Source organism: Pteropus alecto, unplaced genomic scaffold, assembly GCF_000325575.1.
Source record: "Pteropus alecto unplaced genomic scaffold, ASM32557v1 scaffold35, whole genome shotgun sequence".
Taxonomy (NCBI): domain Eukaryota; kingdom Metazoa; phylum Chordata; class Mammalia; order Chiroptera; family Pteropodidae; genus Pteropus; species Pteropus alecto.
Genome location: NW_006437828.1, coordinates 8281849 through 8297878, shown reverse-complemented (window position 1 = coordinate 8297878; position 16030 = coordinate 8281849). Strand labels below are relative to the sequence as shown.

At 44.5% G+C, this 16030-nt stretch overlaps 1 protein-coding gene and 2 pseudogenes across 1 annotated transcript in view; 2 read left to right on the top strand and 1 right to left on the bottom strand.

Annotated features, from left to right (window-relative positions):
• The window catches only part of ENOX1 (ecto-NOX disulfide-thiol exchanger 1), a 286775-nt gene extending 286243 nt beyond the window's left edge, over positions 1-532 (top strand). Inside the window, exon 17 of the mRNA XM_025048988.1 lies at positions 379-532. Coding sequence (XP_024904756.1) covers positions 379-510 — 132 coding nt within the window. The 3' untranslated portion in view covers positions 511-532. The remainder of the gene's footprint in view (positions 1-378) is intronic.
• A 1895-nt stretch (positions 533-2427) lies between these two features.
• LOC112482262 lies at positions 2428-2546 on the top strand (annotated as a pseudogene).
• Positions 2547-11057: 8511 nt separating this feature from the next.
• LOC102883834 lies at positions 11058-15100 on the bottom strand (annotated as a pseudogene).
• Between the last annotated feature and the right edge of the window lie 930 nt (positions 15101-16030).

Below are 16030 nucleotides of genomic sequence, written 5' to 3'. Positions count from 1 at the left end.
CTCCCTCTCGAGTCACACAGGCGTGCTGCCCTGTGCGGAACGGGGCGAGGGCGCTGTAGCTTTCGGGGAGTGGTGATGGATTAACTCCGAGCTCCCGAAAACCCCTCCCCACCCCGCTTGATATCAGGCGGGGGCTGTCCGGGCATGGCCCTGCCAGGAGCGTGGCCGTCTGTGTCAAGGATGAGCCTGGACCATTCTGCCGTTGCCTCCGTCCCGCCCGACAGCAGCTGGCAGGATGAGCAGGATCACATGACTGAACGGCCAGGGCAAAAGCTCCAGGCCGTTCGTGTCACTGGGAAAGCACGTCCTCACCCAGCCCCCGTGCCTCCTTTCAGGTGAGTCCCTTCCCTAAAACGGGCCTGTCTTCCTTTCCAACAGATATCTGCCAACGAGATCGAAACGCTCCTGATGAGGCTGCCGCGCATGTTTAAGCAGGAATTCACAGGCGTGGGAGCAACGCTGGAGAAGAGGTGGAAGCTGTGTGCCTTCGAAGGAATTAAAACTGCCTGACCGCGAGGAGCAAAAAAACAACGTCCTCTGCAGATGAAACTGCCCGCCAGGCCCGGGCTGTGCGGCGTGAGCGCAGGAGGCTCGCGGGGGGCCCCAGGGACCTCGGCGGGGCCTGTCTGGAGCGACATCCGTGGCGTTCTCTCATGCGTGGAAACGTAATTGGGTACCAGTCCTACAACAAACAAAGCTCCATACTGTGACAGACCCTTTTCCTATGAAAACCAAACAGCGATTCCACAGTCACAATGATGGCAAACTCTTAAACGCTGCATTCGAGAACAGCTCACCGAGCAAAATATTTACACTTAATGACGGTGTAACCCTGGCCGTTGCTAGGCTGCGGAGTTGTATATGTAACGTATAGCTGAAATCATTCAATGACGTTTTCCTGAGAGTCTATCTTTCTGTTTTAGACAAAAAAAGAAAAAAAAAATGTAATTTTGCAGTGAGGAAAAATCATACCAAAAGAAAACTTGAATATGTGTCTGAACAGTTATTGTATTTTGTAAATTAAGTTATAAGCCGTTCCAGGGACTTTTGCCTTATTGAAGAGGCAGACGATGTGACTGGACTCCTTGAGAATGCTTTATCAAGAATATTATTTTTCTAATGTAACGATTCTCCATCATAAGTTCTTTTAACATGAACCGCATAACAATTTTCATAAAATGTAAATAAAGGAAAAACGAGCTACTGTCTTGTACTTGGTATGTAATATTCAGGTTTATGCATCAAAATAAACATTCAGTAAATATTCCTGTTACAAATTTTATAGCAAAGATTAATTTTTTTCAATAAATATGACTTCTACCATATCGGTCTTGCAAATTATTCTTCGTTATAGTTTAATTCTTCCTTATGAAATCTTCACATTATTCTATCCCATCTCACATCTCATTATTTTAAATGATTAAATGCGTGAGTCACATTAAAAGACAAAACATGATTTCGGAAAGGAATATATAAAAATCATGAATTGGGAAAAACTAAGAAAAGAGTATGCAACATTAGAGTAGATACTGTTCAAAAACACCAAGCCATAGCATCCAAATATAATCAACATACAGTGCACCTTTGTTTTGTGTTACCATGGCCAGGCACAAAGCAGCCATTCGTTAATTTGATTAATTCTCGAATTCATTTATTGGTACGTTTGGTGGAAAACATACGAATTAGAAAAGGAATTAAAGAATTTATACTGGACCCATACGTTAAACAATTTGGCTCCCCCTCTTTCAAGTACAAATAGGATAGAGCTTTACATTGGATCTCCTTTCCGCTTTCTTACATGAGAATCACAAAAGTAAAAACTAGTATTCAAGATATTGATCAATTTTAAATGCAACTTTTTTCAGGAATATAGAAGAACAGTGAATGTTCTCTGAAATTCTAAAAAAGGTGGTCGTTACTTCTTATTGGATATTATCATCTTCAGTATCTTTTTATTGAGTCCTGGGAAATTAAGATACTTATTCATACCTCCCATAAATATCTACACATATTCAGGCTCAGTGCTAATGCCATGTATATGCAGATAAATTAAAAAAAAGAGAGAGAACCTCACCTTAATGAGCTCAGAGCTCAAGGGGAAAAAGGCATTTTCCCAAAAGTTTCTGTATGATGTGAGCCAGGTGACAGGAAAGATGTGACAATGGGATCCGATGGCAGTATCACATTAAGTGTTGAAACGCTGGGGGCCTTTCCGTTACCATCTGTTAATACCCTCATCCTGACACACATCAGGATGTGTGTCTCCACATCAGGAGACACAGATAAGGGCACAACAGTCAAAAAGGAAACAACCTCATTTACAGACAATGTTAATATCACACAGAAAACCTGAGAGGCTCACCTGCAAAATAATTCGAAGAAAAGAATTCCAAAACGTGGCAAGTAACAGACATAAAGTCTAGCAGGCTCTACGACCACGCCACCCTGAACGAGCCCGATCCCGTCTGATCTCGGAAGCTAAGCAGGGTCGGACCTGGTGAGTACTTGGATGGGAGACCACCTAGGAAGACCAGGTGCTGTAGGCGTAAAAAATAAAATGAAAAATAAGGGATTGTAAGCTGACAAGTTCCTTGCAACCTGTGAGATCAATCAAGGGTTGCCTAAAAAAGAAAAAAAAAAAAAGTCTAGCAAGGACACAAGCTACCCTAATCTAGACTATTTCTCATCGAAAGCATGGGAGATGTTTTCACATTTGCATTCATACTTTCAAGTATTGTCAGCGGTCAGTCACGTCAGCAGAAGGATACACTACACAGGGTGAAACCCCAGCTCGGAGCTCTGATTAGGAAAAGGAATTGGGGGACCTTATCATAGATCCAACAAGAAGACACTACTTTCTAAACACGTGGTTCTGAGCCCCAAGTGGCAACTCGGGGGAATGAAATGGTTAATGCAGCTCCCCCAAAATATTTGAATCATTCCCACAGATGAGTATCTGCGCCGAGACAATCTATTTTAGCTGTGATATTTTTATGTCTACTTGAAATTAATATGTTATCTAGAAATACATGAATGAGATATATTTAACGTCAATCATGTGAATAACTTCTTTGTGCAGGGAAAAAACTGGATTATTTCAAAGACATTCAGGTTCTACTGGGATGTTAGAGGTCACCTGGGGAGGGAGCTGACATTGGTGTCTTTGAGGGCCATCTGGAGTCTACAGGTATCTGTCGCCCATCTCTCTAGCCCACGGGGTACCACTGTTGCCCTCATTTGTCGCACAGGGACAATGAGGTTCAGAAGTTCTAAGTTAATAAATGGCACAGTTAATAAATTTTGAACACAGAATTTGAACGCAGGGCTGACTCACTCCGAAACATGTTCTTTTTTTCACTCGTACTTTTAGTTCAATCTATTTCCACCCCTCCCGTGAGCCCAGGGCCCACCCAGTGCCTTTGGATGGCTGCGTTTATTATCCTTTCTTCTCCGCCATCCCTTGCCCATGTGGAGGGATGTGAAGACTCTTCAGCCTTTCTCTCTTAAATCTACCCGGTTACAAATTACGGTCCTTGGATTTCGAGAAGAAGGAGAACATTAAAGGTTTGGAGATTCTGTAACCTGGCCCCAAAGGGCCTCTCTGGCTCGCTTTTTCATTGCTTCCCTAAAGAAGACTAATACTTTTTGCCTTTCCGCTTTTGCTCCTATATTTCTATCCAAATGAAATGAACCTACGTCTAGTTATCACAATTCTCCACAGCCTGAAGAGGAAAACGCAGACGCCACCGCCTTCCCCATCCATGAAGCTTTCGTCCACCTCCCAGCAGAAGTTATTTTTCCTGCCCCTGCACGGCCATCTCAGTTTCTTAAAGTACTTACCGCCCAGCTGTCTCTGCCTCATCTCCCTAATAAATACTCTTCCAGGGATCCGAGGATGCCTCATTGACTTTGAATTATTTCTCAAAGTGGTTTTGCTTATAAATATGTAGAAAGTAGCACAGAGAATGAACCAAGCTGTTTTTTCTGACTCCAGGGACAAGTTTGCTTTACACAAGGAAAAAACAAATTTGGAAAGGCGGCACGATATTTTAGATTCAAGAGTTGAAGGCTGAAATGTGAGAGATAATGTACTGCATATTATTGAAATACAATGAGCAACCCAATTCCTTCTCAAACTTCAAACCCATATCAATTATCAACTGGTCTAATGAAGCCTTGATCCCCTTGGGCGACTCCTCCCCTGTGTCCCCAATGCTATTCATTATATTTCTCCTGCAGCCCTTCGACTGATTTTGAATCGATTGTGACTGCCTTGTCTCTCTCTCCCCATCCCGGAAGCAGGAGATCTCCCTTTCTCATCCATCTAGTCCCTCAGAGTCTGATAGGACATAGCGTGACTTTCAAATAAATATTTATTGACTGAATGAACCAAATAAACTAAAGAAAAGCCCACACGGGGACCTTCTGAATTCACTGCATTGGAACATATTCAGGTATTAAGTCCAGTAATAGAGGCCAGAATTTTCTGCCCCTCAACTGTAAGATCTTGGCGGAATTCTTACCCACTTCAAAAAAATGATGGTAGTAAAATATACGCAACATTTTTCATTCTAACCATTCGCAATTGTATAATTGAGTGACATTAAATACATTGGCGTTGTTATGTAACAGATCATCCCAAATCAAAAGCTTTTTCATCACTGTCCTCAACCCCTAACCCCCCTCCTTCCAGCCCCCATATAACCTCTACTCCACTTTGTGTGTCTTTAAATCGGCCTGTTCTAGCTCTCTCATGTAAGTGGACTCAGAGAGCGTTTATCCGAATCAGAGTGTTACCCTTCTGTGTCTCGCTTATTTCATTTTGCATAACGTCTTCAGGGTTCATCCGTGATGCAGCATCTGTGAGAACTTCATTCTTCTTCAAACCTGAATGACACTCCATTCACTGGGAACTATTCTTGCCGGCCCGGGTGTCCTTTACTTATTGCAGCAAGTGGTCTATGTTTGAAAACACTTAAAATACTTTTATAAACATCGCATCACAAAACAACTTTGAAAGTGTAGAAAAACTTGTTTCTATCTGGATAAACCTCTCATGTTCATGAAGGATGATAAAGTGAAATGACCGAAATAGAAGAAGTTGGTAGTAATTGTGTAAAAAATGAGATTGTTTAAACAGATATCCATGTGACAAAATGTGACATGCTATGTTGTTTTTTCTTGACGTTTGGGATGTTTTATGTTAAAGTTTTGTTTTTTTTTTTCATCTCTTTAAAAAAAAAACATGGCTGCTGTGTTTACTTGCTGGACTCAATAAAAGATATTTTATCCCCCCAACATAAAAACTATGTTATCATAATACTTATAGTATCTCATAAGCTGAGAAAATAAAGAGGTGTTAGATTCCTAAAATCCTATAGCCTGGCTCACTTCGCATCAAGGGTAAGAGGTTCACATGTACATCGTTCTGCCATCAGTATCTGAATAAGCTGTCCTTTTACGCGTAACGCACCAGACGTGAACATTTCCGAGTTAAACAAGTTAGAATGAATGTGCTTATATATCAGATCACGGGAATGTTCTGTCTCTGGGTCGCACCGCCTCCAGAGTTCCTCTTCTGCTTTCAAGTGGGTTCTTTTTATTCTTTTTTAATTTCTAGACTTCAAACATTTGGAAATTTCTCATACTGTGTAAGAAAGTGTTCAGTCTCTGTCGGGGTTGCTTCCTAGCTGCAACATTCACTGGCTTTGTGACCGAGGTAGCTTCCCTGCCCGCAGTGGGCACAAGTCCAGATTCATGACTCGGTGACGCTGACGCGTCATCGTAGAGTCGCTGCGATGATTAAATAAGACGGCACGCATACAGCAGACCAAACGCATCGACTTCCTCGAAAACAGTATTTTAGATACATCGTCCCAAGCAAGTACAGCAGGCGAGTCCTTCCCACGCTGTCATCCCGTCCCCATCCTTATGGACAGACGGTCAGTGTTCATTTTTCTAAATATAGAAGTAAAATAGGTAAAGACAGGCATCATTCCTACAAATAGTCTATTCAGTGTTTCACGTGTAAGACTGACGTAAGCAAAATAATCACTCTCTAACCCGCGAAGACATTTGCGACTCTTATGAGGCCAGTGGGCTGTCACTGTCACAGTGGCCCTTGGCGCAGACCAAACGTACACCCGGGATTCTTTGTTTTAGCTCCCTTTTTACTTGGTATATTTCCAGTAAAGAGTAATCAGGGTCAAATATATTCAACTGTGAAGAAACTGTATGACTCTGGGCAACTGCCATTTTGAATGATGGTCACCTAAGTATACAGGATGCAAGGATTAAATAAAGTATTAATTATGGTTTTTTTTTTTTAACCCAGCAGAGATATCGTCGGGAAAAATTATAGTTGTAGCTGGAGCACACAACAGTATTATTTTAGAGAACGTACACATTCATTATAGTTGCTGGGAGTATCAAAGTAAAGGGCTCCAGTAAATCTAGTTAATTATGGATTGGTTGTGTTAATAAAATTAGCTGTTCTGGTCCAAAATTCTCACTTTGTTTGCCTACTCTCAGAGCTGTACAGATACCCAAACAATAAAACCCAGGCGTGTGTACTGCACATATCACCTCTTCTATAATGTACATTTATTGGTACAGAGCCATGTAATGGAATGTCCTTACTTCATGGGAAAAACAGACTCATAAAAATAAATCGCAGACATTTTACAGTAGAAAATGGTACTTTTCCATACAAAGCAAAAAAGTACATTTTCTAATGTACAATAGAAAGTGCATTGCATGTAATGAAATGCATTTTTTTTGTCTAGCAAATATATTTATTGTGTGTTGAAAATTGTAATATCTTCCCCTGCACAAGGAAATTTCTATTATAATGCTCATTTGCTGTCGTAGGGAGTAAAACCCTTTTTCTTGTTTACCAAAGTAGTCTATCTTAATATCAGCCCACAACACTGTCAAGTTCACTTAAGAAGAGCTATGTGTAGATAGGAAAAAGACTGAATCGGAAGCAAGAATATTTTATTTCATCTGCTTTTCATATCTGAGCAAATGCTTTGTAATCCTCTACATCTGGTACCAATCTCTTTTCGGAAAACATTCTTCTTTTCAGAAGAAAGAGCTAAAAAATTATTCAATTTGAGGCTCTCATCAATAAATAAATCTTTGTGTTTGAATGTGTTTCTGCACAAGTGAAGGTTTGTTTCTCAAGTAATTTTGAGAGGATGTAAAGCATGGGCTGGGAAGTCAAACACCATCTTCAGGTAGAGATAATATGCGAAATCAATTTTGGGTCATTTATTACACAGATACTGATTGTTAAATCAACATATCATGCATCACTTTTATGACTTACAATCACAGTAAATCAAGTTTCAAATAGGAAGTGCTCTGCATTCTTATTGAGGATAGTTGTCACTTCCCTAAGGCTGAGCAGTAACTGAGTACGACTTTACACCTCAGTGTCTGTTCCTCCAGCCTATAAAAGGGAGCTTTGTTTTCGTGAATGCCGAAGAAAAGGCTTTATGGTGCCAGGCCCGGTATGGAATCAAACTGTGGGCAGCAGAGGACAGACTGTGCCGGCCTAGAGTCAAGTATTTTGTATCACTGCTTACTCTGAGGAGCCGGTAAATGAGGCTTCTGGACTTGGTCTGGGAAGGGCTGGAGGGCCTGGCAGCAGAGGCCATGTAGTGATGCGTTGAAGGGCCCTGTTCTGGAATCGTCCCAAGTGGTCACAGTCACGTGATTTAATCTCTTTGATACTTAATCTCTGAAATAAGGATAATAGTAATAACTATCTCATAGAGTCTTCCTGTAATCTAATCCACTAACCGGGTCTTGCTAGATCGTCTAAGATTATAAAACTCATTTAGCAAAAGTTTTCAGTCTCGTGGCCTCAGATATTGGCACTAACATATCAAGTGCAATCGGCTCCTTAATTTCTCCCCAGAATAACAAACGTTTTTAACCCAACGTAACAGGAAATCTCTCACCAGTCCCAAGAGCCTGGTGGACCATGTGGAACTAGACTTAAGATTTCTAAAGAACTCCAGATCCCCATGGCCTCCCTGGGAAGATTTTAGGGACTCAAGAAATCAACGAACAACCAATGAAGTTTCTAACTCAAACCAGGCCACTTGGAAGAGAGTCTTGGCAAAGACATACCTAGTGTGTTTTCTCAAATGTAAAGTATTTCAGAGGAAACAGAACAACACCCCACTCTTGGGACAGAAAAAGCACTAGATATCTTCTCCCTGGTCCTCTATCTTCAATAACGATGGCACGTTTGGGTGGGAGACTCGAAGGGATAAAATCTATCTTGTGCCTGATGATGAGATTAGATGAGATCTTTAGGGGTCTTGGGAGAAAGAGGTGTGTATTTTGCATGTGGAATAAAACGGATAGTATTTTGCATGTGGAATAAAATGGATAGCAGAATGTCAACATTCTACTTCTGTATCAATTTCCATTCCAATGTCTGTATGAATTTCCTATTTGTCACACATAACGCTGCATAACAGACCACCCCAAATTGAATGGCTTGAAATAACCACCACTTATTTAGCTCCTAGGTCTGCAGATGTGTGATTTAAGTTGGGAGTTTCTCCCGATCTTGGCTGAATTCACTCGCATGTTTTCTAGGTCAGCCGGCTGCTGGCCAGGATCGTGTTTTTGGTGGTGGTTGGCTTGGGAAAAACATGTCTCAAATGACCTCATGTGTGACAAATTCGCTCCCCGCCGCTAGCCTCGCTCATTCTTACAGCAGACTCGCCCTTGCACATCCTCATGATTATGGTGAAGGGTCAAGAAAAGAGGATGATTAAAATCATGATTCTGAAGAACAGCAAGAGAACGCGCCTCAATTAACAGGGACTTCCCAAGCCTCTGCTGACATCGTACATGCCGACGACTGATTGGCCAAAATAAGTCACATGGCCGAGCCCAGAACAAAAAGTGGGTCCATAAATGCAATCAACCCACTGTAATTTCCAAACTGTCTGCCATGAAAACTAGCGTCTTAGAGGTGTCATGAGATACTCCACTAAAAAGAGGTTCTATGGTCATACAGATTTGTGAAATGCTGCTTATAACATTCTTTGGTGAGTCACGGTACCCATTAACATGTTAAAGGCTCTGAGAATTTCTGTCTGTCTACCTCAGTTTAACTGATGTCTCCTCCCACACTTATGTAGCCATGAAACACATGGTTAAAAAGAAAACAACAGACCCCAAGTGAAGTCATTTGTGCTAAGCGCCACCAAGAGTTAATACGTGGCCTGACTGCAGCTTCGGTCTCTCCCAGGAGTGGGATTTTAAACCAGTCATCTTGAAATTCCCTAGTCAACACTAGTGAGGCCATCTGCCCAGTGAGACCCCCACCATCTCCGTAAGGAAAGAGAGCTCAGGAAAGTGACATTGCCTGAAATAATCCCCTGCTTTAACTTTCTCATCCTACCCTCCTTCTGCCTAGAAAATCCTTCTATTTCTATAACCCCTAGGAGCACCTCTCCATTTAGTAGATGGGATGGTGCCTGATTCACAAATCATTCAACAAAGCCAATTAGATCTTTACAATTACCCGGATGAATTTTTGTTCTTTAACGTTAATCATAGAAAACATTTGAATGCATCCTGCAGAACAAGTGTTCCCTGAATCACAGTCTGAGAAACACTAGTTTAAATTATGAAACTCATAATAATTTCATTACAATAAAGAGCTTTAGGAGACTTAGAAGTTATCGTGACACAGATAAATAAACTGCTTGTGGCAATCACATTCTCTGCTTCCAGATGAGAAAACCAAGATTCAGAAAAGTTAAGGAGCCCCCACAGAAGAGGGGCAGCGAAGCTGGGATGCAGACCCAGGTATCTGCCTGACCAAACACCTATCAACTTTTAATCTCTCCACCTCTCAGGGGTCTAATGTCAGACACCTGTGCAGGCGAAGCGGCACAGGGTGATAGTCTAGTAGTTGAGAAATTAGCTTCAGTCCTGGTTTTGCTCCTAACTACGTGATCTTGAGCGGGTCACCTCTCAAACAGAGTAGAGTGGAACACCGTGCTTTACGTTCCCTTGCAGCTCAAAGAATCTGGAAAATGTTTTGATAAACAGCTCTTTGGGACACGAGAATCCTCTGAGGCTTCCCCATCTGCCAGCATAAAAATGACCTAAAACTTACTGCCTTGTCATTAATCTGGTCCTGAACATAACAAATTTATTTTTTGTGTTTATCTTAATCATTTAACATATTCAAAATATCCTTCCGGCCTGAAACTCTTCCCTCGCCCCGTCTAATTTTCCAGTGAAATCTCAATGATGTATTCCGGCGAGGGCATATTAATATTCTGATGAAATACAGTACCTGTACTGCAAACCCTAATTTTAGAACGTTCATCACTGAGGCTGGTTTTCTCCTTCCTGTCCTAATTTTTTTTTTTCAAGTTGTCAGCCTGCTGGACTACATTAAGCTGGGTGGTGACTTCTCTTTACTAAACATTTCTTTGCTGAGGGTTTGCCCATTGATAGGAATGGTAGAAGGCTCAGGAGAGGGAGAATCCATAGCTCCTGGCTGCTCTGTACTTGCCCTGGGGAGATTAAATTGGAGAACACACGTTAAAGACCCACTGAAGGGCAGGGGCAAGGTCACTTTGTCAGGGAAGCTATTTTACTGTCTTGAAATCCATCTTGGCTTTATCTCGCCATTATGCTGAGGCTGAGGCAATGAATAAGGTGAATTGGTCTCAAAATCATTTCCAAATCTGTGATCTACTAACTGGTTTGGGGTGGCAGCAGCCACAGCACCACGCTAGGCGTTCGATGAAATTCTTTGTCTTGGAGGGAACATTCACAAGATACTTAGGTTTCTTGTTCCCCTATAAGAAGCCACACGGCTCCTATTCTTGTGTTGCCTACAGTCTAAGTGCACATACTAGGACCTTTTTTATGCCTATAACACCAAATCAACAGGCCGTGATCCTAGATTAATTTAATAAACATAGAGTGTTTACTACGTAGTGCGGGGGACCCTCATTTACTCCTTATAACAGCATAATGAGGTACACACTCTCTTTGTTGCTTTTTTGTCACTTTCTGTTAAGAATCTGTGGAGGAACCCCCGAAGACCGCTCAGTGGTTGTTCCTACCCATTCGGTGGCCCAAGCAGAGGGAGCTGCAGCCCAGTCTTCAGTGGTGGGCCGAGTTCTCCAGCCTTCGGTAGGGAACCAATGGACAGGCGCAGAGGTCACCTGCGTGCCATCAGACCAGTCTGCGACCTCAGGCTGAGTAGCAGTAAATGCGGGAGCTGGAGCAAGCCATTCACCCTGAAATTCCTCCTCGGTCACAGCCTTCTCGGCAGCGTGTTGCTCTTCCTTTCCAATCTCGTCGGGATCTCTGTGGAAGCAGATTTCAGGCGTGACCTCCCATGGGTGTCCATGGAGGACAGTGCCACGCAAGACCTCCCAGGCCGGCACCCGCCACATCAGACCCACTGAGTGAGCGCCTTTGTTGCTTCACGCGGATGTCAGTGGCCACGCAGAGCACAGGAGAGTCTGTGTCACACAGAGCAAAGCCGTGATGGACAGGTCATCAGAGGACACTGCTGTGAGAGGCTTGTGGTCAGCCCTAGTAGGATCAGTAGCCATCAGAAGTCATGGATCTGGTTGGCGAAGCTTCCAGAAATGAAGCGGCCAGCAATGGGAGAGGCTCCGGTGGCCGCAGCAAACTTCAGCACAGCTCGCTGGCCAGTATTTCCAGAAAATCAGAAATGAAGCGGCCAGCAATGGGAGAGGCTCCGCTGGCCAGTATTTCCGGAAACGTGACACTGACACCTACTGGGTTTTCCATGGCAACAGTGGCACCAGCTGCCAGCAGAAGCCCCTCCCAGGTGCTCTTCAGATGTGCGATGTAGATGCCATCACTTTTCCTTTTGCAGATGTACTGTTCCATTTGGAAGTCAAGGTCAGTACCACGTAAGTGGGTTCCTCCTGCAAGGAATTTAAGGGCATCTTCCTCCTTCACTGCCGGACATCACGGGCTCTGGATGAGGTGAAAGTTTCCATTTAAGTTACGACGGGAACACGAAACAATGCCAGACGAATCTCTCTTGGGAACGCAGAGCGGCTCTTGATTCCCATGTAAAGGCTGAGTAACGGAGCCACAGAGATATTCGTAACCTGATGAACATCACCCACCTAAGAAGAGCTGGGACTGGACCAGTTCTGGAATGCTTTAATTACTTGCTGGTCCTTCCGAGAGAAAAAGACTGAAAGAGTTTGGCATCGACCAAGTGTGTCAGAGTTGTCCAGAGAAACAGGGTTGTTACATAGTAAGTAAGTAAATATACATATTTTTTTGGGGGGGGATGGAGAGAGAGAAAGAGAGAGAGAGGGGAAGAGAGACGGTGGGGGTGGGGGTGGGTTTATTTTAAGGTATGGCTCCTGCAGTCCCGGAGGCTAGCAAACCCGAAATTCACAGGCAGGCCAGGAAGCTGGAAACTCAGGCCGAATTTCTATGTTGTAGCCTTGAGGCAAATTGCTTCTTTAAGAAACCTGTCTTTATGGCTAAGGCCTTCAACAGATTAGACATGGCCCACCCACGTTATGGAGAGTAATCTGCTTGACTCAAGTCCACCGACTTAAACGTTAATCATGTCTAAAAAATGCCTTCGCAGCAACATCTAGACTGGTGTTTGACCAAACAGCGGGGCTCCGGAACCTATCCAAGTTGACACTTGACATTAACCATCATCCCAAGGAACGAGAATAAGGCAAACAAAAGTGTTATTTTTGGCATCCACTGATTGCTCGAAGACAAGTTGGCCTTTTCAGTTCCAGCAGGAAGGAGGCGCTGTACTCCGAACAAGAATAAAGCAGTGGGCAAGCCACAGAGAGGACTGACAGAGAGATGAGAGGACAGATGGCCCAGCCGACCATGTTCCAATATCATCGCCGTAGTTCCGAAATGAGATTTAAAGCCCAGGCTCTGACGATGGAAAGCTAGTGAGTGGAGGGATGCAACATGGACAGCAGCAGCCCAGGAGGCTGCAGGAAATGGCACGAGTTGGCTTCCTCGCTTCAAATCCAGGCCTGCAGATTCGCTCTGGCTTGTTTTAGATACGTCTCCATGTTAACAGATAAGGCATGCCACAGTCATGGAAATAAAGGGATTTTCAAGAACTCAGAGAACCTGCTGCCCTCTAAACATTTCTTCTGTCATCCAAAATGGCTTTTAAAGGTATTCGTTGATGGTAAGCACAGGGCAACACACTCTAAGCTCTTGTGCATGGTTCCATGGGAACCATGGAACAGGCATGAGAACCGAGCAGAAGGTAACGAGCTGCCTTCTCGAGAAGGGTTCCCACGGCCTATGATTCTTCTGGTGCGGTCGCATCTTTGGCTTGGTTGCAGAGGTTTTATGTTGTTGGGGGTTTGGATTTTGTTTAATGTGTTTTCCCCTAATAAGTACGATTAGGGGAGAGAGGTCCTGAGTGCTGTAAGAAGAAAACATTGTTATGTATTAAAAACTGGCTTGGGGCGCAGGTGTCAGCTTCTTCCAGCGCAGCTCAGAGCCGGCCCTAGTTCTTTCTGCTATGTTCACACTGGCCTCTGGACAGCAAAATGGGACGAGGGCGATGTGCTCAGGAGACCGCTCTCCTTTGCTATCAGACTGTGGGCCCTCTGTGCCTCAGTTTATCTCTTCAGCAATACTCAAATGGTAATGACGTTTGTTTGCCTGCTTCCTACCTAATATGGAATGAATCAGGATGTTGGAACGTTCTGTAATGTTAAAGTATGTGAATCAAGCACAGCAAAATGTAGAAACCATCAATATCATCCCCTTAGGTCCAAAACGAGGTTTAAATTGCAGGCTCCGGTGATGGAAGCCTAGTGGATGCAGAGGCTTTCAGTTGTTCGTCTTCAAGACCAAGGGGCTTTAGCGAAAGGGCCTCGCCGTGCGGTTGCGCCGTTATAATCGCAGATTGACAAAAATGGAGATAGACGGCTGCTCAGCGGCAGGTTTTTTAAAAAGAATTTACTGTTTATGAAATGTGCTGAGGAGATTGATGACACACGTGACTGAGTCTGCTGCCCAAAGGGGGCGATCAAGGGGGACAAGGACAATGACCTGGGCAGCCTGGCCTCGACGCCCCTCATCTCCATCCCAGACAGGAGGCTTGGGCTACCCGCCAAGCCCCCCCCAAAAGGAAACCATATCTGGACTCAGGTGACACCCACTGTGGAACAGAACAGATGCAGCCTCGTTCATGCCCCACCCTGGCAGAGAACGTGCTGGCGAGTGCCAGTCCCGTGAGGATGGGAGGCAGACCGGGGCTCTCCTCCTGGTTACTGTCTTGTGTTCACTTCTTGGGAAATAGCACGGCGGGGGGCAGGGTGAAGAGAATGCACTTCCCAGAATGAGACCCCCCACTGAGTCATTACAGCACAGTCCTTAAAGGGGAACGGACCGTTCTCATCGAATCCCCTCAAGTCTGACCAGTGCCGACCATCGTTTTTTCCCATTCCATCCAATATGCAGTGAGTCTTCCCAGGCTGCAGTGAGTCGTCCCAGGCTGCAATGCGCTCTCTGACATCCTTCTTTCATAAAGTCAAAGGCGTTCCGACGATCCCCGATGGCCTAGTTCTGTGGTATGGACCATTTTCTTGCAGGAGACTCAATCTTGGGTGAAACACGGCAGTGCGGCACGCTCCCTTGGTGCTTTCGAGGCACCTCCAGCACCTCCTGTCAGCTGTCACGAGTCAGCAACATAAAGAGAAATCACAGCTGAGTTGAAGTGATTATGAACCAAGGAAAACTAGGTCTGTGTGGCCTGCGAGTAACTGGCGGTAGGGAGCTTTGCTGATGCTCCCTCCGCGGGTGCTCCCTCCGCCAGTGCTCCCTCCGCCGGTAGGCCTGTCCCACTGTCCTTCACCGCAGGGCTCAGTACCACACTGGATTTGGACGTATAACAAATTTTTTTAAACGGGTGAGTGCCGAATGGGACATGGCTGTCACCAGAGCGACATTCTGGTTTGACACTCAAGAGATAGCAATGATCCTCGTGAGGCATGCAGTTCTGGGAGGCCTGAATGCCTGTCCCCGCATAGCCCCCGTCCAAAGAGCTCGCCATATGCGGGCACTGTCCCCAAAGCAGCTCAGTAAAAGGCCTCTGCGCTTTGCTGTGGGGCCTCTGCTGGACGCCGACCGCCAGCCCTCCGTAAAAGCTGGACTATGGGACTGACATCGAGAGCCATCAGAAAGGAGGAAGCTGAGGGACACTCCGAGACCAGGCACCAAACAGAAGAAGTGAGACTGGACAGCAAAAAGTCAGCCATTGTGAACAAGAGAGTCAGACTGAAGTCGCTGTCACCACGATGGAAGTGCAGTAGATCAAGGAACAATCTCTCCAGCTCTCCTAGCTGAGTGACCTGGCGTGAGGCCTTGCTCTATGGCTGCTGAGCTGGTTTCTGATCTCCTGGGCTGTCCCTGTGTACTTTACGTTTTTTAAACTGGCTTAACTTGAGCCCGCACGCACCTGTTTCTTGCATCTCACAAGAGTCTGACACAGGTATTGTCTCACCATATTCCGGGTCAGCTGAATGTGAGAGTCAGCGTGCCCACCTTAATATGGATTTATAATGGCTACTTTTAGCACCAGGATGAGTCTCCTTGGCGGCCTGCAGTTGGAGATGGATTTTTTTAGGCATTTATTCATTCAGGCATTCAAGAACTCTGACTGAATGCCTATTGTATACCAAGCAATGTGATAGTCACTACAGATACAACAGAAAATTGGAAACAGACCTGAGTCTCAAGGACATTCCAAGAACTTGAACTTCCGATTCCACGGTTCTCTGGCTGTCCGGCAGCTTGCGGAAGCAAAGGCATTCCATTCTCAATATTTCTGGTCAGAGATAATGGGACAAACACCACTGTCAAATAAACACCACCATCGCCAATGGATCAACAAGAGCTAAAAAGGGCTTAGATTCACAGACGATGGAGAGGAGAAAATTAGAGTTAAACATCTAGCGCGACTGATTGAAAGGTTATTTTTTTT